Source organism: Chelmon rostratus, chromosome 8 (assembly GCF_017976325.1).
Source record: "Chelmon rostratus isolate fCheRos1 chromosome 8, fCheRos1.pri, whole genome shotgun sequence".
NCBI classification, from domain to species: Eukaryota; Metazoa; Chordata; class Actinopteri; order Chaetodontiformes; family Chaetodontidae; genus Chelmon; species Chelmon rostratus.
Genome location: NC_055665.1, coordinates 24,535,056 through 24,561,048, shown reverse-complemented (window position 1 = coordinate 24,561,048; position 25,993 = coordinate 24,535,056). Strand labels below are relative to the sequence as shown.

At 44.1% G+C, this 25,993-nt stretch overlaps 3 protein-coding genes across 3 annotated transcripts in view; 1 reads left to right on the top strand and 2 right to left on the bottom strand.

Annotated features, from left to right (window-relative positions):
• The window catches only part of rims2a (regulating synaptic membrane exocytosis 2a), a 133,222-nt gene extending 123,750 nt beyond the window's left edge, over nt 1-9,472 (bottom strand). Inside the window, exon 1 of the mRNA XM_041941690.1 lies at nt 9,285-9,472. Within this exon, the coding sequence (XP_041797624.1) occupies nt 9,285-9,472 (188 nt within the window). The remainder of the gene's footprint in view (nt 1-9,284) is intronic.
• A 1,867-nt stretch (nt 9,473-11,339) lies between these two features.
• Nucleotides 11,340-21,529, bottom strand: dcaf13 (ddb1 and cul4 associated factor 13). Its single transcript, XM_041942684.1, has 11 exons — nt 21,360-21,529; nt 20,635-20,834; nt 20,401-20,508; nt 20,205-20,294; nt 19,897-20,052; nt 19,638-19,715; nt 19,450-19,532; nt 19,053-19,217; nt 17,897-18,032; nt 12,909-13,072; nt 11,340-12,356 (listed from the first exon to the last, which is right to left on the bottom strand). Exons 1-11 carry the CDS (start codon nt 21,427-21,429, stop codon nt 12,269-12,271), a joined length of 1,338 nt encoding a protein of 445 aa, XP_041798618.1. The 5' UTR covers nt 21,430-21,529; the 3' UTR covers nt 11,340-12,268.
• Nucleotides 21,530-22,159: 630 nt separating this feature from the next.
• Nucleotides 22,160-25,976, top strand: LOC121610683 (mitochondrial folate transporter/carrier-like). The gene is made up of 7 exons (XM_041942910.1): nt 22,160-22,597; nt 22,898-23,048; nt 23,180-23,265; nt 23,917-24,071; nt 24,512-24,625; nt 24,823-24,968; nt 25,064-25,976. The coding sequence occupies exons 1-7, from the start codon at nt 22,408-22,410 to the stop codon at nt 25,188-25,190; spliced, it is 969 nt and encodes a 322-aa protein (XP_041798844.1). The 5' UTR covers nt 22,160-22,407; the 3' UTR covers nt 25,191-25,976.
• The last annotated feature ends 17 nt before the right edge of the window (nt 25,977-25,993 follow it).

The window sequence follows — 25,993 nt, the reverse complement described above, 5'->3', positions numbered from 1 at the left end:
CCGCCTCTGCTGTATGAATGCAACATGTACATCTAGAGCTAGCAGGTGATTGGCCCAGTTCTGTCATCATTATATTTCTGTTTGTGCACAGAGTAAACACACAAGACGTGACGTCTCCATCATCTCCGGCTAGCTGTGAGCCCTGCTTCCTGCTACTCTTAGCTACTCACCTGCTGGTTCCAACTTCATGTGTAGCACAGACCTGAGAATGGTATCAATCTTCTCAGCCAAACGCCAAAGACGCACAAGTTCAGAAATTTTTCCTACTAATCGACGCCATTTCTCAAAATGTAATATTATTCCTTTCATTTCCAACAGCAGGCATGTTAATTCCCATGATGCAGCGAGTCCTGAAGCACGACTTTCTTTGTTGCCTCAACAACCGCCACGCTCGCACTTGGCTCTGTTTGAATGCCACCAGCCTGCTTCGTTGTGACAAATCGCATCAAATAATTCATAAGTGGACCAACAACATTTCTGCAACGTTTTCGTGAGATAAAAATTTCTGCTCTGTTTTAATTACTAGCTGCTATAACATCACTGTTGAAACTGAACAACAAGCTGAAAAGTGAGCATGCAGAGAGCCACTTCACAACAAGTGTGTTAATGTGTATCAGAAAAGTGGGACGAGATATCAAACTATATTGATAAAAGCAGGAAAAGCTGTGATAAGTGTCTAGATTTTTTACATGGTTCTGTTATTATTAAAGTCATATCAAAAGTAATTTCTGTACCAAAGCACAAACAAAATTAGGAATTAATTTATGAGTCTATCATTAACTCTGCTAATGATGAACTCAGTGTGCTCTCTCTTCATGAGGAGGTCCTCTGTCTCACTGGTGGCTGGAGCTCGTCCTGTAAGCTTGCTTGCTTTGCTGCCTGGCTTTCCTGGACGTCTAAACGGCCGCAGGCCTTGCTGCCTGTTTAGCTGCCTGGCTGCTTGCCGGCCTCTGCAGAAAGCTGAATGCCTCCACTATTAATAGTCCAACTAACAGCATGAGGGTTCTCACGCTTTGAGTGCAAGCAGCTTGAGATGACCCGGTGCCACGCTCCACCTTTAGTGACCGGCCATTCAGCAGCCTCATAACTGCCTGGCACTTTCTCTGTCTTTCAGTGTGTCTCTCACTCGCTTGCTTTCAGTAAACATACACAGACTTAAAGAGTAAATATGCGACTTGCATGTGGTACGGCAGGCCCCGTGTCACAGGGTTGTGATTGATTGGGCTGATTCACACGTCATCCGCAGCGTAAGGTGCGCTGGTGTGGCCTAGTCAGAATGAAAACCTGGATCATTCAGGCCCTCAGGCCACGTGGTCTGAGACCTCTGCTGCACAGAGTGGAGGGATGTCTTTTTTTCTCTGACCTTTCAGGGTTTAACAATCATAAAACAAACCCTGAGGGAATGTCGCAGGAGAGAGAAAAGGCAGCACACCTCACTCCCACAACCCTCCCTTCACACTTTGAAAAACCAGCGACAAACGGTTCGGCCGCCTCAGTCAGTGAGCGGGGCGTAAAGCTGTGCGCTGTGCCGGATTTGTCTCGACTGCGTCGTCACACTACCCCACAGTTTTGAGACATTCAACATCAGCGCTGCCAGCTACTCTACAGCAGGCACATATGTTCCTCAGAAGCACAAGGCTTCCCTCAGAGGGTCAGATGCTGTATATCTTCCTCTGCGTTGACTCTGCTCAGAGTGGACGGGGACGGGGGATGGGCAATAAAAGTGATAAAGTGGCCCCTTCTCGGTGCCTTTCGCGCTCACGTTTCTCCTCTGTGCCCTCCTTGGCTGAGGCTACCTTTTGCATTCCCTATTTATCTCACTTTCTTCTGTTCTTCCCCTTTCGTAACCTACTATCCAGCTCCATCTGCATTACTATTGCACTGTGTTGGTCTCAATCAGGCCACTCCTGCACAGCACGCTGGGAGGCTTATGTAACAACAGGCCAGATGTTCTAGAGCTGGAGCTGTGACTGGGTTCTGTTCTGGCTCAGTCCAGGATCACTACTCGCTAATTTTGCAATCAGATCTATTTATGTGGGGATAAAATTAGAAGTTAGGGTTAGGGTTAGGGTTAGAAATTGCATCACATTTTTCAAATACATTTTCACTTTGGAGTACGAACAATACTTTCTCTTTCCTGGGGATTTGAACTGGTGACTTTAACATACAAGGCATCTGTGATTTTATTTTACCAGATCAACATTAACTGCTAAAATAAAGTTACTTAACAAAAAAAGTACAACAGCTTGAGGCACAGTTGACTAATTATTTAACACATACAGTAAAAAGAAATCACCCTGCGCTGTAGTGTTCATTTTATATCATTACTATAAATATACAACATCCCTTGCACTAGTTAACACAGCCTACTTCTCATTCTGAAACATTTTCCTACTGTCATGTTTCGCCAAGGGCATTTCAAATTGCACAGCCAGGGGCAGGAAAATCCCTTCAAACTTTGCTTGAGGGATAAAAGCCCAGAAGAGAATAAAACCTATGCTGACAAATGCAGATGTTATTTAGAACAAAGCCCTGGGAGACAATAGAGGCCGATGCTGTGCTGTGCCACGCAACAGAATAGCAGGCTATGGGAGATGGCAGGCTGATTGCTCCGTCAATGGGGACTGGGGCTGTCATATCAGCACCGAGACCTGATAGCATCTCGGACGTCAATGTCTCTCCTCTCATTTTCTCTCTGTTCTCTTATCCTTTCCTGTCCTCTCGTCTCCTCTTGTCCCTTCTCATTTCCTCTCCTCTCTCCCACGCTAACCTGTCCCCTCGTCCTGCCCTCTCGCCTCCTCTTATGTTCCCTCTCAACTTATCCTGATTAGTCCTCTCCTCCCCACCACTAATCCCACGAAACAACCAAAACCAACAATGGACTGATCCCACTGACAAGTTTTGCCTGCGAAGCCAAAGCGTGATTGAGCCTCTGTGACGTAAGTATGTTGTCCAGAAACTATTAAAAACACATCAATGAGCCACATCCTTGTGTTTGAGGACACATTCTTTTATTAACTTGAACATAAGCACTGTGGTTTATTTTGAGTCAATCACACATGCACCGCTATGCTGCCATAAATATTCTCTCGTGCACCAGCCCTCTGATAAAAATAGTCCCCAACAAATGCACATTTACTCCTGTTTGAGTGACATTTGCTAAAATTACGACTCCCAGCTGAAATAACCCAGCCTTTTAAAATCTGAATAAATCAATATTTTTATATGGACAATTGGTCAAATGCTATATGTAATGTGAAAGGGGTTGATTTTTAAAGTCAAACCTGCAGGCAGCTACACCACACTACAGTTCCACACAGGTTAATGTAGCATTTAAGCGTTTTCAGCTCATTGGTTCGGCTTTTTGGCCACAACTTATTGTTTACAGACTCATAGCTCTCATCAACCTCGTGTCTCCTTGTTTCCCACAAGGAAATCTCTGATAAACCCACTGCACAGCATCAAATGGCACAACATATTTCTCAGTAGTTTGTGATGGGCAAATACAGAGCTAGGCGGACGGTGGATATTAGACTCATTCACCAGTTGGCCCAAAACACAACATCAAATCAATGGTACTGTGGCTGCAGGTCTGCTGAATGTGTATGTAGGCAAAGCCTGCTCACATGTGAGCCATGTGTGTGCTGGAACGTGTCCCAACAGTTCAAGTAGCCAAAAAAAAAAAGGGATTAATTTAGTTTTAAAGATGAATCAATACATTTTTGCCAAGTTCCTACATATGGGTTTGGGTCTGAGTGCCACAGACGGGGGGCAGAGGGACGTCCAAAAGTAGCGTGAGACAGACAAACACAGTGCTCGTTTTGGTTGATTCATGGGAAAAATAACATCAGCCTTATCCTACGAAGAAAATAATAACCCTGTGATTCAGCCAAGGGGAATATGTAGCATAGCTAGCCTACAGCCAACCACTTTCAGCCAACTGAAGAGGTATACAGAACAGGATAAACCAGAAAAGGCAAATAAAAGAAAAAGGGCACATACATGTCCAGGGCTAGAGGCAGTCCGACAGTTACAATAGGTTAATGGCTGAAACGTATAAAAAGACATATGGACAGGAGAGCGCCAAAGGACCTTGATGCTAAAGTAATGCAGCTTCCCTCACATAATAGTACAGCTTATGAGCAACTTGTAAATATATAATTTCATGTATCATATATCATTTTAATGATGGCATTTGTGTTTTAACCAGATTTCCTGTCCAGCTGAACCAAGCTACTCGATAACATGCCAACCTTCCACAACCAAAACACATTGTTACTTTAATTGGCATGATGATGTATTCATTTGGCGTGTGTTCTGCTTTATGGAGTCAAGACAGCATCCACTCTTCCACTTTCTCTCTCCCTCCCTCTCTCCCTTGGGGAAAGTGATGGGGGAAGGGAAGTCTCTGGAACGCTCATGACAGAATCTGCTCTTTGCATGGGAAGGCGAGGGAGCATGGGTGAGTGAGCTAAGGGAACAAGAGGAAGGCAGAGAGAGAGAGTGTGTGTGTATACTGTATATTGTCCAGTGGGAAGCTTCTGAGCATTGCCTCGCCTCATTTCACAACCATAGGTGTGTCTCTCTCTCTCCCTCAGTTCTTTTTTTTCAAATTCAAATGTGCTTTATTGGCATGAACATGACTAAGTACAGTATTGCTACAGCAGGTTGTACAAGGTTTACAACTGAAGACTGTTAAGATTACTACACCGCAGTCTGCACGGCATCATACACTACACAACATGCTGTTAATTATCCTACATTACACAGATGTGGTCATATTTTACAAGAGTTCAATACAGATTTCACTGGTTTTCTCATATTTTGGATATTTGGCTGCTTTCACAAAGAGATTATTGTTATTATTTTGGTAAAGAGTTTGCTTCTCCTGTCTTTACACGGCTACAGTGTACCAGGAAGCGTTGCTCTGCCTCTGGCTCTTGTTTGCAGAGCTGACAAATTGTGTTTTCCTTGGGTTGCCAGGTTTGTCTCAGTCCAGCAGGCTGTGGTCACTTCATTTGTAATTAGTTAAGTTTCTGGTCGTTCACAGTGGCCAGAAAATCTGAACATTAATTAGCAAAATTTTAATTTTGATGTATAGGCCTCTGTAACGTGTGTGTGCACTCCATCACTGCTACTCTCTCAGAGGGGCTGAGATCCTACTGTATAGCCTCCGGGGACACAGGGCCCCTCTGTAGCTCTATCCCCAGCTGGTACACGGAGCTCTCTTGCATTATCAGATAAATGACCGGGGCAGGGGGACGAGGTGTGTGAGTGTGCATGTGCGGTGGGGGAAGGGAGGGGGGAGCAACAGAAAAAGGAAATGGGATGTGATCAATCAAAGCTAATTCTAGGTCAATGCTCTTCATGCTGAACACACACACACATAGACACACACACACACCAACCCCCTACACCTCTCGCCATAGCCATATCGCATGCTAACCAGGAATATGTTTTGGTTTTTTTTTAACTTCATCACTTCCCTTCATTAGTCATGCAAACGATTCAGCTACACTGCAGGTCCATTCGTAATGACACGTCCAAATTAAACAATGAATATCTTGTGGATTCTCACGACTATTACCTCCCAGTGTACAGCGTAGTCTGGTGATGCAGCACTGTAAATAGTTACAGTGTAACAGTGTACATTTAAAACAGAGCTGAGAAATATGGCTGAAATTCAGTTGACTTGCTATGAAGAGTACGAATCAGCCTGTGAAATTAGTTGTAAATGTGCTCTGTGGCTCTCTGTGGAGAATTTTCCAAAGTTGAAATAAATATCTGTCATCAGATTAACAGGAAGTCTACAATACAAACTGAGGGCTCATTGAAAGACATGCCATTGCCAAGACATTTACCAGGCATGGGGGGCATTATGGGCATTATGTGCCCGATACAGGAAATAGAACAGGAACTCAGGGCAGCCTTGGTCTTGTGAAACAAAAATGGGGGTGCCCAAATAGATGGCAGAGCAGCAGACACCTTGGAGCCCTGGAATAGCTGTATCTCAGTGGGAGTCCCTTCTACAAGGCAGCCAGTATAATTAGCACTGTCAAAGGAGGTCCCTGAGCGAATGACACAGTCCCCCCAATTCAAGAGTTGAACTCTGTCACGAGGAAGAGGAGGGACTAGGATGTTTACTGGGATGCTACTGTCATGTCATGTGGCCTTTAAAGTGGACAGACAGCTAAATCATCACTTTTACTTCACTCATAGACGTGCCGCGAATCTTGTCACCTAAAGGTCAAAGTTTTGCCATCTTTCTTTGGAGAGATTGTGTGTGTTTGTGTGTGTGTGTGTGTGTGTGTGTGTGTGTGCATGCGCATGCGTGTGTGCACGCTCAAATATCAGCCCGTGCCCTTACATACAGGTAACACTATATGCAGTGAGAGGAGTAGAAACAATGACAAAGCGTTAGAGGGTAGAGGTGTGAAAGAGAAAGTCAGAGTTAGGATGGAGAACATTACCACCCCCTCCTGCTCCCCTCTTCAAACCACCAAGCAGAACCAGAAAGCAGCCCTAGAGGACCGGAGGAACGGGGACAAAGGAGAAGTGGAGCCCCGGGCGTTCTGTGGGTCACCCCGTCACAGGCAGCTGATGCCTGCCTGTAGGATACCCAGTGTCTGGGTGGGGGTGGGAGTGGGGGTGGGGGTCCCATAACCATCATTACTGTACTGCTCAGAGAGTCACTGATGCATGGAAAGCAAAGACAGCTGATAGCGCCAGTGTATTCAGTGTAATGGAACAAATGCACCTGGAGCCCTGCTTAATTGTACATGTTTTTGCATGTAGAAATGTTAAGATTCTGAACTGAATATACGTCTCCGGCTGCAGCTTTGATGAGCTTTCTAGGAGAGCATTCTAAGAATGATCTTTAGATGTGTAGAGTGCCGCCTTATGGACTTTAAGAAATGGATTGTCAATGGCGCAGCATGCATCTACATGCAGACAGGCACATATATGGGCCTGCTAAGAATGATCAGCCTAAGACAGAGTAGCTAATTACATGCGAGTCAGCAGCACTGGATTTCCATCCACGCTCTCTGTAGCACCTCCAGTGAGATGACAGCAAGTTGGCAAGCCCTGCAGCTGGAGGCTTCTCTCTCTCTCCCTCCCTCCATCCTCCCAGGATTCCCTCTGTTAGATTACACACTTCGATGTTCGAACTGCCACTTTCCCAAAAAGCCATCCAAGCCGCCGTGGGATTGGACCGTGACTGCGACAGCGCAGATGCACGGGCTATAGGGTTGGATGTTGCAGTGTGGGTGTTTGTTTCCGACACTGCTGAAAAGGCTAGGAACCATCCAATGACAAGTTAATCCACTGCAGTTGTACCTATGCCAGGGCTGAGCATATTAACGCTCCTTTAGGATATGTTATGCTTGTGTGATTCATAGGCAAAGAAAGTGGGGATTTACTCTTTCGATGACTCATGATGAGTCACCTTGCACATATAGACAGAACACAGTAAAACTAGCCACTCTTGACGTGTGATATATTGGAATAAGACTCTACTATCAGGGCAAAACAGGGTCAAGAGGTCTTCCTGCACATCAGAATCTCTGAAACACAACAAAATGGTGGCAGCCAGCCCTTAATATTAACTCCATGTCTTTTGTCAGCGGCTAAGCATCTGTGTTACATCCCTGCTGGTGAGATAAAAACCCAGGTAACCAAGGCATGCAGGAGGGACGCCATGCTGGAAACATAATTCTTATGTAAATCAGCATGCAAGCAATCGATACAGAGGCCTCTTTGACCGCCCGATGTCTTGTATGCTTTCAGCTTGTGTGGCCTGAAATCAGAGTTATCTAACATTACGGTGAGACAGTCAGTCAGTCAGTCAGTCAGTCATGTCCGTAGCAAAAAACAGCCTCTTCTGCCCATGCTCAGTCATGACAAGGCTTTGACATCACTGTCAGACTAAGAGTGACTAAAACTGACAATCCCCTTTACCTCAGAGAAAGAGTAATAGGAAAAACACTCGCTATTGGGGAGGAAGGGGGGGGGGATAAGGAAAGCAGAGGGAAGGCGGAAAAGGCCTGGATGATTCACACAGCACACACCGCAGCGGCCGAGGTAGCCGTGTCTTGGAGTACATGAGTCATGTTTGTCATGCAGCAGCACTAGGTGGGGATTGCACAACTTTCACTCCATCAGGAATGCTGCCTTAGCCCAAACATTTGGAGAGCAACAGCTCTAATGCCTCTGAAAAGCTCCCAGTGATCGTGGCACACATCTCTTACACTAATGTCACTGGCCATGCTGGGAGGCCGCAGCAGCAGTAAAGCCATGCCAGAGATCGTTAGCAGAAACTTTGATAGACACACTCATCAGCATGTGGCCGCATATTGATGCTGCATTCAAATGAAATCGTCAAAACGCACCTGGCTCGTGAGCATGCAAGCATCTGCATCTTTCTCACTGAAGAAGGAAAAACTACAAGAAAATCAACAGGATGGAAACATTTAAGGCCACCGCCCCGAAATCCCTCTCCTCTCATTAGCCTGGCCTCCCTAAAAAAAAAAAAGTCAAACCAAATTCTTTTAATTAACACTACATCAAGTGAGTGTGTTTTTACGACCCGGGCAAGCCCACAGAGCGTAATACTCCGCCATAAAGCAGAGTTATGGCTCACGCGCTAAAGGTTAAAGCGATGATGGCGGAAACAGTCCGGTCCACCTTAAAAACTGAAAGCCTACAGTGGACAGCGCCGTGGTGCTGAAACAGCTCCGAGCGACATCTGTACACAAGAGGAGCAGGGGGGGTGGGGGTGGGGAGGAGGGCATCTACCGAGACTTTAACGTTGAAATCACACACACCCCGCGTGCGCCATCACCACAAAGGACACCTTAAATGATCTTTCCAGTGTCATATTGTGTAATCTCGGTGACGTTCGTGGGGAAAGGTTAAGCAATTTGGCGTGCTTTTGACGTGAAAATGGCGCCCGCTGCTGCTAACCCGGCCCACTGTAGTACGGCTCGAGCTACAACAAAGTGGGGGTAAAGAGGTTGGAGTGTATGCCGCATTATAAAACGACACTCAGCCATTCAAATAAAGTATCCTCTAAAGGGAGGGGGAGTCAAGAGACGACAAGCAGGCGATTTGGGGCGGGGGGGGGGGGCACTCGCCTGTTTCGGCTCTAGCTTGGATGTCAAGAGGCAACATGATCCAGCAGCGTCTCGCGCAGAGACGGTTACAGAAATTCACATTGTGAGAGCGACCCACAAACACCCGGGGTTATTCACCGCCGGCTCCCGCCATGCCCGCCTTTTCCTTACTTTAGCATCGACTGTTCCTTCGCTTCCTCCTTCTTCTGTCGGTCCATGACACCGAGGATGATCTTCCTCTCCTCCTCGGTGAGGTGGCTGAGGTCCGGCATCTCCGGCATGGCGCCGGCCGCTGAGGCAGCGGTGGCGGCGGCGGCGGCAGGGCCAGGGCCGCCCCGGGGCCCGCGTGGAGCAGACATCTTTTACACACAGTGGCTAAAATAAAAAATGGGGGGGGGGGGAAGGAAAGAGACGAGAAAAAAAAGCACCGTCAACCAGCAGCATTCTGTGCGGTATTTCTCTCACATTTCATGCTGTGGGATTTGCTGGAGGCGCCGCGGCTCAGAGACGGCATGACATCCTGGTTGGGGGCATCATGCGCGTAGTACACTGTGCTGCAAGAAACAAGCGTCAAAATATTAATTACAGGCTTCACCCTCATCTATTAAATGCTCGTAATGGGCTTATCAAACGTGCTGCAGCCGAGGGAGCGCTGCCTGAAAGCGGAGAGGTGGTGGTGGGGGGTCGTAATATTCAAGCTGCTGCAGGTTGAAACGCCGAATTTACACATGAAAACGTCTGAAACAGAAAACACTCAAGATTAGAAATAGATGCACTTAAAGGGAGCAAGAGTGCACAGGCTGTAGGCTACAACCTTCAGGTACTCCAAACACACGCCTCCATCCATCCATCCATCTGTCCGCGGATAAAAAGTAGAAAAATACAGAGCATTTAGAAAGCAACTCTTGCCTTTTATTTTGCAGTCATGGTAAATCCTGTCTAACCCATCGCGGCCATCCTTTAGAAAGGTTTTACTCGCATGTTGGAATAAAAGATGCCCGGTCCGTCCTTGTTTGTTTTCGTTTGGAGTCCTTAACCCTCCTCTGACAGTCCGGTTAGCTCGCTTTCCTCCAGGTTGGTAATTCTTGGAGATTTCTTAAATGCACAAAAATGGATGCAATGAGAGAGAGAGAGAGAGAGAGAGAGAGAGAGAGAGAGAGAGAGAGAGAGAGAGAGAGAGAGAGAGAGAGAGGAGAGAGAGAGAGAGAGAGAGAGGAGGGGAAAAAATCCAGATAGGAAGAAGAGGCGGAGCGATGGGAACACGTAGAAGAATAAAGCCGAGAGGACGCTGGATGTTCATTGACAGCAGGCAGACAGCAGCCGCGAAAACACGGAGTGGAGGGGCCGCGTGCAGCTGGAGCAGCACTGTACCAGGAAGAGCCTGATGCACATTTCATAACCAGATCATGAGCACAGTGAGGGGGAGGGGTGGGGGGTGTGAGGCGGGGTTAGGGGGAGGGATGGATACAGAATGTGACCGGTACCGCAGGTGTGGCAGTGGTTCCGGTCAGTCCTGCCGGGATGATAGATGGAGGAAGAGAAAGCTCCAGCAGGCCTGCGGGCTGTGTTGATGCACTTCATTGAGAAAACATGACGATTCTTGAAAGAAAAAATGTGAATATCTTTGAATTTAGAATGAGTATCTTTAGGTTTGGACAGTTTGGCCAAACACAATCAGGCATTTCAAGGTGTCGCATGGGCTTTGGGATTTTTTTTTTTCTATTTCCTCACATTTCACAGATCAAAAGATTGGTTGGTTAACTGAGGAAAGTATCTGGTAGATGAATCCATCATGAATTGTTAGTCAAAGAAGAACATCTGTAGACCCATGGCCTCGCCAATAAAGGCCACTACAAATGAAGTGTCCAGGAATCGCATGTCACTGTCAGTTAGGAAAAGTAGACTTCTTTAGCAACCAGACGCATCAGTCTTTGATCACAACTTCATGTTCATGGCAGCCCTCCTGCAAATCCTCTCAATTGCCACACAAGAGGTGACTTTCATCCCTGACTCCTGACTCAGACCGCCCTCGTGGTCCCCGACCCTTTCCCAAACACACCTCTATCTCTTTGAGGCTGCAGTGCTGATAGGATTTGAAGGGCAACATTAAGAGGATAGAGCCTCTACCTCATTATGCCTGTAAGTAAATTAGCGCCTTTGCAGTGATCTGCTGCAACAAGGTCATGACTTCTTCCAATTGACATGTTTTCACAGCTTAGACTTAGTTTAGAAGTTTATTATAAATACTCATCAGCATATAAGTGTGTCGGTCCCTTAAACATACAGGTCTTGAGTGTAGTATGGCGGCTAAAAATGTTACTTAGGTAATCAGATATACCAAAACTGAGGGGAACATGGGAAAACTGAAGAGAAAATAAGTTTCTTTTCCATTCTTGTCGGTAAACCAAACCTCTTGCTCTCTTTCAGGCCAGTTATTTTACAAACCTCAGGGTTTAATGACAGTACAATGGCTAAAAGTCAACTTAAAATGACACAGCATTAGGAAGAAAAGGAGAAAACAACCGCTGCAGATATGTCACTTTCCAAATGTTTCTAAAGGAATCAGTATGCTTTGACAGAAATGTTCTTCAGTTCGTCAAACACTGATGGCCACTTCATGGAGCAGCTGGCCAGGTGTGAATACAAAGTAAGGGAGGGTCCGAACTTCACTGTCAAGCTCTCTGTCGTCACAGCTGCTTCCAGCACCTTGAGAGACTGGATGTCAGGATGAGGCTGCGACAGCAAGCTTTCTGACAGGAACAGAGCACTTTAGTCATGTGAAGCATACTGAAACCTTTACACCATCTAGCTTTAATAATCAACTGTATTATCTTTTAACATTAGATCAATTTAATCTGTTCTTTATTTCTTAAATTGGCACAGTGGTAGGGATTAGTCACACCAACACAGGACTCAAATGAATGGTGGAGAAAGAGAATGTTCTGGTTGGATTTGTGTGTATTTACAGTCCATGTCCTTGTATTTCAAACGATGCAGAACTGGTCACTTGCTCCTCCCATGACTGACATTCAAGCTTTTTCTTTTCATTGTTCAGTGACAGCAGTCTGAACATGTCCCATGCGGGTGTGATCTTGGGCTCCGCCTCATCTCTCGACGGCAGCCCCTCTGCCTTATGCTCTCCTCTCCGGCTCCGTCTATTTGACCACAGTCACAACATGCTTCTCCTTCTCAGACACCACGGGAACAGTTCCGGGTTTGCTGTGCTTGCGGACGTTTCTCTCCCTGGAAAACAAAAGAGAAAGAGCTGTGAGTGACTCAATCTGCTGGTGAGAATATTCAGGGAGGGAGGGAGGGAGGGAGAGAGCAGCAAACAGAAAAGAGGAAGATACTGAATATGACACTGTTGACCTAACACCTACGTCACCGACTACACTAATGCACCCTGAAAATCATGCATAAAGCATGGACAGTAAATCATTCACAGTCCAAACACATGACTGGTGTGCCACAATACCGGTAACCGGTAATTAGGGGGAGAAAAAAAAGCTGCAGACTGAGCTATGAATCACTGGATGGCAGGGCAAGCTGGGACAATCAATCCACCATACAAGCTGTAAATGAGTATGTAAGGCCTATTGAGACCGTGTCACAGGGGGCAGTCCCATCTGTGACATTTTCCATTAGGTTGGTGTGACTGCGTAGGTCAGACCTACACTGGCAGCAGCCCAAGTCCCCTTTACAGTGTCACAGAGGGGACGTTGTGTCATTCCTACAGGAACATGAGCTAGCTCAATTTACCAAAAACAGAAAAAGAGGATAACAATGAATACGTACTTCCTACGGCGAGCCTCTTTCATAATCCTCAGCTCCGTTCTCTGATGGTAGATGTTCTTGGGCAGATGTCGGTGATGAGCGATGCGTCTGATCTGCGGGTGGTGCTGGAACTTCTCCTTCAGCTTCTGACTGTAGTTGCTGGCAGCCCTCTCTCTGGGTGCCAGCTGCATGAAACAAGAGAGGATGAGTTGGTTAGGGGGAAAAAAAGGACAAAAAGGGAAAAAGAAGGGAGGAAAAGATGAAAGTGGGTAGAGAGACAGAACAAAAGTCAGGTGAAGAGGAGAAAAGAAAGGGAGGATTTGGATGCTGGGATGAAGCTGAGAGCCATGTATGAGACAGGGAGTGGACCCTGTTGTCTGCACCAACTGAGCCTCGTACACGTTAACTTTTGTAGTGATAATCAACGTGCTCAGTGACTGTCTTCTAGCCAGTCCTCTAAACTAAATGACAATAGTGGTTGTTCATCATTGCCATCAGAAATGGCCCACAGGAACATTTCATGATCTGACGCCAGGTGACACCGTTTCAAAGTGCTCACAAACATGGCTGTTGTCTGACCTACCAACATTATGGTTGGCGTTTAGTTTTAAACGGTGAAAATAGGAAAAGTTGGGTTAGATTAAAAAGAAAACAACACTTTTTTACATCGAGGTTTGAAGTTCAATCTCCATTGTTTTCTGAGTACTTTCAGGACTTCTTGTTCATGTTGGTGTAAAAGCTAAGATTGCAAAAGTTCATTATTGATCACTTCCATGACAATTGGGCAAATTTAATCTGCCGACGAAGATCGCGTGATGTTATTTTGTCAACTACTTGGTTACATTTAGGGAACTGTCGAGGTTATCTTGCTGCTGAATGAAAACGTTAATCTAATGTGAGTTCTTCCACATAAAGTTCACTTGCTTTTTTGGCCCCTGATGTGTAGTTACATTTTTGAGGAGGTGCACAGCTGTGGGGAAGTTACTGAGCCAGGCCCTAAAACAGTCCAGCACACAACCTCCCCATGATGCAACTTGTAGTTTTGACTAAACAAACAAGACAAAATGTGTTAGTGAGCATTAAGATGGCCAGACATTGTTAGAGGATGTGTTAGCTCAAACCTCGCGACCTTTCTGTACAGCCAAAAAAGCCAAGTCAGTTTTAGGTGGCAGCAGTAACAGGCTGGAGTTTTAGTGTAAAATATCAATTCAGTAGTAGCAAACAAGCTCACCACAGTTTAAAATGTTTAAAATCTTTTGAAGGCAGCCGTGTGGGAAGTTGTTCACATTCAACAGACAGACAAGTCCATCAATCCTCTCATCTAACTTTCTGCAAAAAAGCAAATCACCGTATTTCCCATGATGTTGCATTCATTCGTGCTGCCACAAGACGTCCTTTTCAAGTAGTTTTAGGCATTTAAACCACCAATGCTGCTGTTTTTCTAGTGAGAACTGTATCCTTCAGAACAGCCAACAGAGGAGGACGCCTGGTGAATCCACATTTCTGAAAGGAGAAGTGTGATGCCTTCTAGAGATGAGTCAGTGGCCTCGTTAGAGGCATTTAACTTGTAAAGTTGTATTTATACCTGAAGTGTGAACGTGAATTATGTCAGCTACAGCCCTGCGGGCTCTTACGGTCAGAGAAGAGTCGTCCGAGGCGTCTTTCTAAATGTCTTGACTCTGGTATCGCTGAGTATTTCCAGTGGACGACTTGTTGCTGACCACAAAATGCACCAACTCGCTTTATTTTACTTCTACTACTTACACAAACCCATACAAGGCTAGAAAGATGTAGCTTGCATTCACCTCAGGTGGCATCTTGTTAATTACCGACAGTTACCGTACGCTGTCTTATATCATAAACTGTTGGCCGGTACAGTAAGCAGTAACTTCATCTCGACAACATACTCATTCAAAACGGAATCGATGTCCGTTAAAAAGTGAAGACACCAGCTCAACAGCATCCCTCCCTCTCTGTCTCCCTCATAAAAACCACCAGCTACTTGGACTCGTCTTGGCTGAGGCTGCCCTCCTCGAAGGCTTTTATTCTAATTAAAAGCAATGATTTGTCTCAGATTCAATTTGTTGGAGAAGAGCTGTTAGACGCTGATCCTGTTGGACTAAACTAATTCCCCTGGATACAAACACGGTTAGGCTGCTAAACACTGTTTGCATAATCTCAACAAGATGGATATGAGATGAGGCTTCACTTTGATTTTGTTAGGATAGTGGGGCTCATGTGATCTGTACTCATTTAGCAAAGACAAGCACAGAAATATGGGACTCGGGTTTGAAAAGATAACAGAGGCAGTACTTCCAGGGGTAGTCTTGTGACAAAATCTTCTGAAGAAGAGCAGCTGATCCCATGTGAAAATCACTGGAATTTTATTGCAGATTGTGAGAAGTTAAAACTACTTTTCTATCCAAAAGTTGACGGATCTACAGCAGGGTGCAAGGAGCAACTGTCACCAAGTGACGTGACAGACGGGATCAGAAAGCCTAAACTGTACACAGTCCACTGAGGATATGCCAAGAAGTCCTCCTGCAAACCACAACCACACATTCTATCAGCAGTTGGAGTTTGGATAAAACATAAATAGCTTGAATAAACTTTGTCCAAAGGAAGAAGACATGACCAGGAGATTTAACTGCTGCCAAAGCAGTTTTGAGGCAGGCTGTGAGGGAAAACGCATCACTGTCACTTACATTGTACTTCAGAGGGTTGCTCTGTACAATCAATATGCCATTTATCTTTTGCTCATGGCAGAGAAATGAGACATTCTATCAGTTATGATAACACTGAATCCACCAAAGTAATAACTGATATCTGGGAACACAGTGACAAGTCTGACAGGGGAAAGAAATACAAGCAGTCAAAGTTATATATGCCATACAGGTTAGAAACCAAGCCAACCGTTCTGCCAGATCATCTAAACCAAGGAAAGACTGCACGTTTGAAAATGACAAATATCTGGGGATGTGGAGTTGAAACGAAGTCTGTCTGTAACCTGCTCCTCGTCCCTGCTTCGGGCTAGCGACTGGAGGCTTCACTAGCTGCTAACTAGCATACCACACTTGAATCTTCAACCAACCACTGCAGGCTGAGCTGCATTGTGAGTAACATAGGCAAAAGGTTTTGACAAGGGAGAAGAATGCACTGATCACACAATGGTTCTGCTGCATTAATTTTAATCTGTTTCTTTAACAGTCAAACATACGAGTGGCTGATGGTGTTACACCTACTAACTGCTAAAGCCTCAGAGTACTCTTACGATTGCCTGAGTGCCCATGTTTCTTGCTCCACACAGGAGAAGCTACAGCTTCGTTGCTTGCCCAGGTCAAACGCATCTGAGGAACTCACACACTTCTATCTTAAATCAATACAGCTGTCTCCACCAGCTGTGTGAAGCTCAAATTTCTCTCACACACACACACATATTTTTTTAAGCTTCAAGCCTATTTTCTTCCACTTCCACCATGCACTGGCTTCTGACATGGGCATCACACACCAGTATGTACTGAACACTTCCAGTGCACACGCTGGCGGCCTGTGTGGACAGGTTGTTGCCCCTCTGACTTCTTTTTAGCAATGCCACCATGTCCCCGATGTCAGCACTCAACTTGGTTGGCAGAACATTGTTACAACCAACAGAAATGATTGACAAACCCACAAAAATAAAAGTCAATTTGTAATAATGCCCAATTATCCTTTAATGATCCTACATGGTGGGCTCTCTGATCAATGGAGCAGACGCGTCAAACAGTCACACAGCACATAAACGTCAGTCAATCCAAACTTTTCAAAATGATCCAGTTGGCTTTCCAACCTTAAATCAATTGGTAGTGATGAGTCAAGGCTCAGAGCACGGGGGAAATAAATTTTACTGGACTGAAAATAAACAGGAGCTGATCGATTCAATGTGTTTTAGGTCTTGGCCTAAAACACAAAGGGTCCTATTTACACTGGAGTCCGAAGGCCGCTGCTGCAAAGTTATGTGAAAAAAAAAACAACAAAAAGTAGTTAAATGCAGCAGCTGATAGAGAAGTCCCAATCTGTCCAGTGTGATGCCTTCAGATAGAGACAAAGCCTCGATTCAGCATTTCAGCATTTCTTGATAATTAAAGACCCTTTCAGAACAACTTGATTGTTAATGCTTCATTATGTTCAGAGTGGCCCGCTTTAAGTGATTGGCCGATTTAAACTGCTGATAGGAGCAGCCCTTGTCCGATCTCTTTAAGTGCAACGCTTGCGAATAAATCTTCTCTTACACAGTGACAGTAAAACAAGTGCCAAAAGTGGGCCAATTTTCCACTCTGAAGCTGCATTAAGAGAATAAGCAAGGGTGAATCCGATTAGGAATGAAAGATGGCTGTTGGTGATGGCACATGAGATGCCATTGATTTTTATTATTCAGCCATAACTGGGATTTGGGGCACTGGAACAGTTCCCAGCATTTTACAGGAGCTTTATGTGACAGTTGAGCATAACATTAAGGCCATCGTTTCTGCTAACACAGCCTATATTACGTGAATAGAATATATGTACGAAACAAGATAGTAAAAGTCAGTAGAGATTTGAGTCTTTTAGCTGAATCTTTTGTTGGCCATTTGTCAAACAACTGCACAAGCCTTTGAGTTTTTTGGACTTCCACCTGCCACAGGAGTCGCTGTGCCAATTGGTACATTGTACTTATTGAGAGTGATTCTACCCTAAGTCAGCATCCATCAGGGCATTTGGCAGCAGTAGCTCCTGGCACAGTCGCCCACTCTTACCCTGCTGAGGTGGGCCCAGGGCCACGGCTGTGTCGAAGTATGCAGCTAACTCATAAACAAGATCAGGTAAAAGACTGGAGGGAGATACAGTGTACAATACATCTGACAGCGAAGGGAAATGCAGCTGTTGATTGGTACACAGGCCACCACTCAGTGCTTACCAAGAAGCAGCAAGCTGCCTTAAATATGAAACTGACTGAAGCAGGAATGACATAGAGAAGACAAGGCAGGACTCACCACCCCGAGCTTCTCGGCTGCGTTGGCTTTCCACAGTCGGATGTTCATTTCGTCAGACCCGCTCAGGATGTATTTGCTGTCTGCTGACCATTTTATGCAGATGACATGCTGCATGCGTTTGGTGTGGTAGACTTCCCTAAATTTCAAGGAAAACAAACAAAGTATTACATAAATAATGCAACACAGTACCTTTGTTCGCAACCAAAACAAGCACGTATACAGAATCAAGTGTTACAACACCCACACTGTTTAATCAACATAAACTTATGAATAATGTTTTGGATTGCCAACAGCAGTGTCGCAGTTGTTTGTCTTGGGAGAACAGTCTCCTCAAAATATTGGTGTTAAGTGTATCTTAATATGACAGCTTTCTCCGAAGTAGCTCATGTGTTCAGTCACAATGTGTGGTGAGCAAACATTTGGTGGAACAGCAAGATATCAGATTCAAGGTTTATCTATTTGCATAAGGTTTGTGACTGTGGATCTTATTTTGATCAAAATAAACATAATAGACCTAACAACATTTAACAACAGCATTCAGCTTTGGTGAGCCACTACCATGGCCCTGGTGTGATTCATTGGGACCACTGCTAAAATTAATACTAACCTATTATGACAAGTCCCAATGTGCTCTATAAAAGGTCTATACTGTTTGGAAAAACACTATTCATACATAGTCCAGATCCAAGTGCTTTTAGCTGTACCTACAGCACATTTATACAGCATTCTAAGGCTGGACCTGCCCTCTCTGTGATGCTACTGTAACACAACTGTGGCTATTTGTTCTAGAGCTTGACAAATGAACAAAGAAGACTGCATGTCCCATTACGTCACATAGCAACCAAACAATGGCTTTGTTTTTTTGTGGTTGAGAAAGTCACTCATAACAACTAGCATCCCATATTAGCTTTGTCATCTAGAAACTATTACCAGCTGTGCAAGCCAATAGGTCGATTTCACAGAAAAAACACAGGTAACATAAAAATAATGAACTAGGTATACGATCAGACATATGACAAATAAAAAACTTATACTGCTTTCTCTACTGTGGCTCATTCAGAAGAACAGAAACAGTACTTGATTATGGACCATTAATACAATCACAGTTGACACAAAATAATGACAATGGTCATTCTTTCAAACTGGTGTCACCAACCTGCTGTGGCCACCATCCTTGGGGAAGATTCGGATGGTTTTGTCAAAACTGGCCGATACAAACTCCTTCCCAGTTGGACAATAGTCAACATCCAGCACAGCAGAGACGTGGTCCATGTGCACTGTGACTGGCCGCTCCAGGTACCTCATGTCATATGTGTAGAGACTGAAAAACAAGATTAGCTCCATGAATAAGATTACACTCTACTGGAAAGCACATCAGTACAAGAACAAAGGGAAAGCACAATCGTCTGATGATGCAGAGCTCAACACTTTTACATGTAAGAATCCTTCTGTTTGAGTACCAACTCTTGGTCATGTAAACAGAAACATTAAGTGCACAAGTACTGTCACCTGAATCGCTCTCACTGTAACAACCATCAACATCCTCAACTCACTTGTAGTCTTCATTTGAACATGTGAAATAATAGGCTTCCATAGGGTTCCAGCATAATGTGTTGCTCCTCATTGTCATGATAACCTATAGAAGAAAGTGAAAACACACAGTAGATATAAATCGTGTCACTGTGAAGAAATGGGGAGAGCAAGATGTAAATTCCTATAGCAACTGAATGGCAGGGCCTACCTTTTTCAGTGGTGCCGATTCTCTCATGTCATACAGTACTATACTTCTGTCAGAGGCACAGCTTGCAAGAAGTTCAGTCTGTGGACAAACGTAAACCATTACCTTCAACAACCATCAGCTGGGTGGCAGATTTAAATAAGTCTGACTAAAACCCACTTTGATGTGAGTTGAAACATGGACAAATTGTCACGGGCAAAGTGTTCTTCACTCTGTGGCAAGGTGGGGCCCGGCTGAGTGTGGTAGAAACAGGGTGTCTTACCTCCACAGGGTTGAAGCGGACAGAGCTGAAGCTGTCGACGCCCCAGGTGAAAGAACGGACAGGGCTGCTCCTCTGCTCATCCCAGATGTCCACCTGCTGGCCACATGTTGCAAACACAGCCTCCTTCTGGTGATGATCCAGTCCTGTGAAGACTGTCTGCAGGGGGCAAGAATTTTTTTTACAATTATAAAAATGTGATATTTCACTGACCCTTTAGAGGACAGAGGCCATGGTAATCTAAAGAGCAGGATTTTACCATTAGATGATGTAACCACAACAACACTACAGCAGATGCCCACTGATCGTACCTTGCCCAGAATAGTGTTGAGTGGCTCCTCTTCCTCTCCGTAACCTGGCACCTCCATTTTCCATTGCTTGATTGTTTTGTCGTCACCAACCTGTCACAGTCAGCATGCCGAGACAGAAGACAGAAGCTGTATTAGAGGTCAGCTAATAAAATAAGACTAAGAAAACTGTTGTCAGATGTCGCAGGGCAGCAGTCACCGTGAAGAAGGATGTTCCACAGAAGCGGACAGCCATTCCCCGGACAAAACCTTCATGTGCTTGGAACGTGCGGACACATTCGTGTTTGGTCAGATTCCACAGTTTCACCTAAGGATCAAATAAAACATTGTGCCAATGTCAAGAATGCGTGCGTAACACTTATAGTACTGTGTGAACAATGTCAGAGTTTATCACAAGGTGAGGTAAAGTATTTGTACTTTGGCAGATAGTTACCTCCCCATCGCAGGAGCCAGAGAGTAGTGTGGAGAGGCTCTTGGTGTGCTTGGCCATGCAGTTCACCCCATCTCGGTGACCATCCAGAGAGGCCAGGAAAGGCTTGGCAAACACCCTATCGAGCTTAGTAGCATTCAGAGCCCGGGTGTACTCTCTGCTCACCTCAAACGGATGAAGTGCTGGGTCATAGTTTCTAGGGACTGACAACAGAGAGTGGTCACTCCTTAATGAGCTTAAAGCTCCTTAAAGGACATTTCACTTGCATAAATATTGATAGTGAAGTCAGTGAGGAGTTTTGGGACAAGACAAAAATACAGATATATGATATTTACTAGAATCAAATAAACTGTCATGGAGATATATCTCATGCATATTTTTAAATCTCATATGACCTAAAGTACACAACCTGCACACATCCTGTAGGCTAATTCACAATTTTCCTCCAGTGGTCTTAAATAAATGCTAATGTTGTAGCAGTTAGTAACATGTACATATTTGAAATGCATCGTATTTGCTATGTTCTACCCAAGCTAACAGACAAAGTTTCTCCAGACATACTGCATGTCTTGTTTTCTTAGTCGGAAGGTAATAATAGTGTGACTGATTTTATTTAATGGATTCCTGTGGTTGTTGTTTGCTATGAAAAACTCGGTAGCAGTAGCTGAGGTACAGCTAGCAAACAGTGTTTAACGTTAGCCTACTCGCGTTTAAGTTAATAAACTTACCACGCTGAATATCAAACTTGGTCTCCCGAACATAATCATCCGGGTTCCTCGAAAGGACTTTAACTTTCATTTGGTTGCAGAGTGAAAATGTACACACACTAAAAAGTTAAGTTCAGGCTAAACAAGGAAAACATTAGCAAACGCTGCCATGTGTTAGTAAAGAAATTCAGTGGGAGCGTTGCATTGTGGGACAGCCAGTCCTCCCGGTTGCGTCACTGACAAATTTAAGGAAATGACTGTCAAGGTGCAAAAATTTAACAAGGAAAAAACAGGAAATACAACAATTTAGTCTTCAAAGTATTTGTTTTCATTTGTGGCTTTGAGACTCAAATCACAGATATTAGGGGTAAACTGTCTTTCTCAAGAGGCTTTACTCATTACTTGATAACAAAAGAAGACATAATGATTAAGATGAACAATAGCATTTCTTGAAAAAGGATAAATAATGAGAAAATACACGGGCTTGGATGAATGAAGGGTAATATTCAAAACAAGACAAAAAAACAAGAATAAAAATAAATAGGTACAGTCATCAATATGGGACATAGATAAGTTAAAAGTGAATCAAATAACTTGTATGTTGATTAATTAGCAACGTTGTTCAGATGTCTTGAGATCGTTATTAGAAAATCACATTGACCTTTAAAACCTTCACCAACTTCAGAGTTGGTCATCAAAAAACATACCTGCATTTAACCAAAAAGGTTTTATTTTGCAGGTTAGAGCCGGAAGCACTTTCTAAAATATAGTAACTTGACAGTGACTTAATACTAGCAGCAAGGTCGAGCGGTGGCACCGTTGCATGACATTTAGGATATCGTTACCGCAGCTATGGAGAGGTACCACATGTCAGAAACGTGGCTCGGTTCAGTCAGAAAATGTGTAAGTTTCCGGTAGCTTGGGCCGTCTGTGTACAACATTTACATTGTGCAGCCGTGTCAATAAGTCGTCGTCTCTGTGGTATAAGTCAGAATTTAGCATTGCCTTACTTCGCGTTGTAAACACTGCTAGCTGACAGGAGCTAGCTAAAAGTTGATTACCAGTAATCATGAGCTCCGCTCCAAATCACGGCGCCGTTAGCGTGTCCAGCAAACCCGTCTCTGCTCTCTCAATAGCCGAACACGTCCAGCAGGCCTTCAGTCATGTGAAGATAGAAAACCTGGTCGCGGGACTCAGTGGAGGTGTGGTGTCAACACTTGTGCTTCACCCTCTGGATCTGGTCAAAATCAGATTTGCAGGTACACTATGACACCACTTAAGTACTGATGACTTTGTATTGTAATAATGTAATCGACGATAATGTAGTTTCATGCCACTGAGGAGCTTTATGAAGTGTGAACCTGCTGTTTCTGTTGCTTGAATGGAAACATATGTTCAGAACTCCTGTGAGAAAATCTAATATTTTAAAATGGATTTGCTTAATGGCAGCAATACCATGCTGCTATGCCTTGACTTTATGCCTTATAGAAATTGTTGATGATTTATATTACATTCGGCTGAAATGACTTAAAAATGTATTTGATGTCCTTTCAATATAGTAAGTGATGGATTGGATTTAAGACCTAAGTACAGTGGCATGTTACACTGTATGAAGAGTGTTTGGCTGCAGGAGGGACTGAGAGGACTGTACCAAGGAGTGACGCCCAATGTTTGGGGTGCTGGAGCATCCTGGGGTCTCTACTTCTTGTTGTACGTAACCTATAAGCTATAAACCTGTTGGATCATGTCTGCATCATGCTATTTTTCATGAATTGTTTTAAGCTTTTAAAATTAGCTGTCACTGTGATATGTCTTATTTCCCACACTACCTTCCCTTACAGCTATAATGCAATCAAAGGATACGTAAAGCAGGATCGTCAAACTGAACTGAGTGCCGCAGAGCACCTGGTGTCCGCAGCTGAAGCAGGTTGGTCTTACTTGTAACTGAACACTGCCGCCCTGCTGACACACACACACATAATCAGCACACAGTCAACAACAACAGCCAGATAATACTGCTCCGAGCTGGCTTCAGCAGGATGGAGGCAGATGCAAATTAGTACGTGCTTGCTCCTTCTGTTCATTATAGTTTCACAGGGTCACATGCATCTGCTTCCTGTGGGCCGAATGAAGTTAGGGGCTGAAAGTTAAGCTTCAGTAGGGCTTTTATTAGAAACACACCACTACTGGTTTGCAGGAACAACTTCAGCCTGCAAAGTCTGCACCATTTCATGCATTAGGAATTCAGCTAGAAATGTTCCAGCTGCTCAGATGCACAGATGGTATGCAGAGATCTAGTGTGAGTGAGGAAATGGCACTAAAACATTTTTTAAAAGAGGTAAATTGCCTTCATAGATTCATGATGTTAATGTAAAAATGTGACTATACACTTACCATGTTATAACAGTTGTCAGGATGCACTGTTAATAAAACACTTAAATAACACTGTTTGAAGGAGCTGGCAGTATGTGGCGATGGTCATGCCAATCTATTAAAGCAACCACTGCATGTACTCCAGAGCGTCTCTGTTTGGAAAATGCTATCAGCCTCCTTACAGTGTCTACCTGTCCTCACCCAGGCATCCTAACACTCACCATAACCAACCCAATCTGGGTGACCAAGACCCGGCTGGTGCTGCAGTACAATGCTGACCCAACCACTAAACAGTACAAGGGGATGATAGATGCTCTGGTCAAGATCTACCGCCATGAGGGAGTGCCTGGACTTTACAAGGTTAGACATTAGAGTATCTTTGTACTTTCATGTAATATAGCAGTACACAAGATGCTTATTTTACCCAAGGAAAGGTAAGCTGTGTCATAGAGGAGTTACAACAGCAAAAGTTGTCCTTTGACCTACTGGGCTGAAATGCAGGTTTGTATTGGTCATGAATCACCACTAGAGGGCATCACCAGCCTGTATTAGATTTAGTAGAGAATTTACAACCCGTGGATATTTGCCATTAAATCTAGAAACTTTAAGCTTCATTTTAGCTGTTAGCTTCATGTGGATTCTGTTGTCCTGTCAGGATAATTGCTAGCAAATCACTTGAAATAAACTGATAGAAATGCTTTTAAATAGGCACAGGCCTACAAATACAATGTACTTTGTACTTTGTTCTTTGCCATTTATAGACTTTCATTTATTGACTTACATTAATATGCTTGTCAAAGGGTTATGTTCCTGGTCTGTTTGGCACATCTCATGGAGCTCTGCAGTTCATGGCCTATGAAGAGTTCAAGAGAGACTACAACAAATACAAGAAAGTGCCTTCAGATTCGAAGCTGGTGAGTCATTAACCCCATGAGCCACAGGCAGTCTGGAAACATGCTCAGCGTTTAATGAAAATAAGGCATAAAGCTTGTGACTTTTCACTTTAATAAGACTGAGCCCACAGTTGATAACTAGCAGTTAAAGAAGTGACTCATCAGTTTTCCTCCCCTGCTCCCTCGTTCTCTCTCCATCTGTTTATCTGTGGAAACAGAATGCATTGGAATACATCACAATGGCAGCATTATCCAAAATATTTGCTGTGGCCACAACATACCCATATCAGGTGGTGCGAGCTCGCCTGCAAGACCAGCACAATAGATACAATGGAGTTATTGATGTCATCAGACGGACATGGAGGTATGATATGGATCCACTCACAAAGCGGCCGAACATGCCATGTAGTCTCAGTTTCTAAATTTGGCTGTCATTGCCCCCCCCCCTTGTCTCTGCAGGAACGAAGGCGCCATTGGTTTCTACAAAGGCATCATCCCCAACGTGATTCGTGTCACTCCCGCCTGCTGCATCACCTTCGTCGTTTATGAGAATGTGTCTTCCTTCCTTTTGGGACAAAATAAATGAAAGCGTGGCGTGGACAGCTGCAAAGACTCTGAGCCATTCAGACATACAGAGAGAAAAGCATCTGACTGAAACCGAACTCTCGACACGGTGTACATGTGAATGTGCTGCCGTGAGAATCGTTCATTTGCACTAAATGTGGATGAAAAAGTTGCTAAACTGTGCAATGGAATATGCTGTTTTCTTTGTTTGGTAGATTGTTTTTTTTTTTTAATACAAATTCTGTGTTTTAGTGAACTGTGATGATGTTGAAGATGGCATCTGTCACTGACTCAGATGCATGACAGACACTTATGGGAAAAAGTATGTTGACGTACATGCCAAAGGACATGCTGCCATGACTTTTGTCTTTCTCTTCTTTCTCTCTTTTTTACCGATGCATGTGTCAGCATATTAGCTCACGACAGAGGAGGTTGCTAAATGTTTCCTCATCGTTCTGTTTACATTTGATGTTTTCTGATGGCAGAAATAGATACAGGCTGAAATATGAAAAGCTGATTACCAACAGCAAATCTTCTCAGGTTCCAGTCACCTGTATGTGTAAAAGGAGTTTGTCTCTTAAATTATTCCCTTACAGACCGCAGAAATAGAGGTGATTTTAGTTCCTATACATTTATATCTCAATTCATACTTTTGTTCAGATTATCTTTGTTTGCTGGCAACAAATTGTAAACTGCATTGTCAGTATTTGATACCTATAAATACATTAAATGTTTTACTATTGTAGCTACGCTGAATTAAGTGCATGGTATTCCAGCGCGGCTAAACAAGCAGTCATATGGTTTTTGTTCAGTTCTTTAAAAAAA

Coding starts and splice junctions, on each gene's coding strand:
- dcaf13 (XM_041942684.1), bottom strand. CDS start 21,429: ATGAAAGTTAAAGTCCTTTCGAGGAACCCGGATGATTATGTTCGGGAG. Junction 20,835..21,359: donor CAAGTTTGATATTCAGCGTG/GTAAGTTTATTA, acceptor CTCTGTTGTCAG/TCCCTAGAAACTATGACCCA. Junction 20,509..20,634: donor CTGGCTCCTGCGATGGGGAG/GTAACTATCTGC, acceptor TTTGATCCTTAG/GTGAAACTGTGGAATCTGAC.
- LOC121610683 (XM_041942910.1), top strand. CDS start 22,408: ATGAGCTCCGCTCCAAATCACGGCGCCGTTAGCGTGTCCAGCAAACCC. Junction 23,266..23,916: donor GGTGTCCGCAGCTGAAGCAG/GTTGGTCTTACT, acceptor GTCCTCACCCAG/GCATCCTAACACTCACCATA. Junction 24,626..24,822: donor TGCCTTCAGATTCGAAGCTG/GTGAGTCATTAA, acceptor CTGTGGAAACAG/AATGCATTGGAATACATCAC.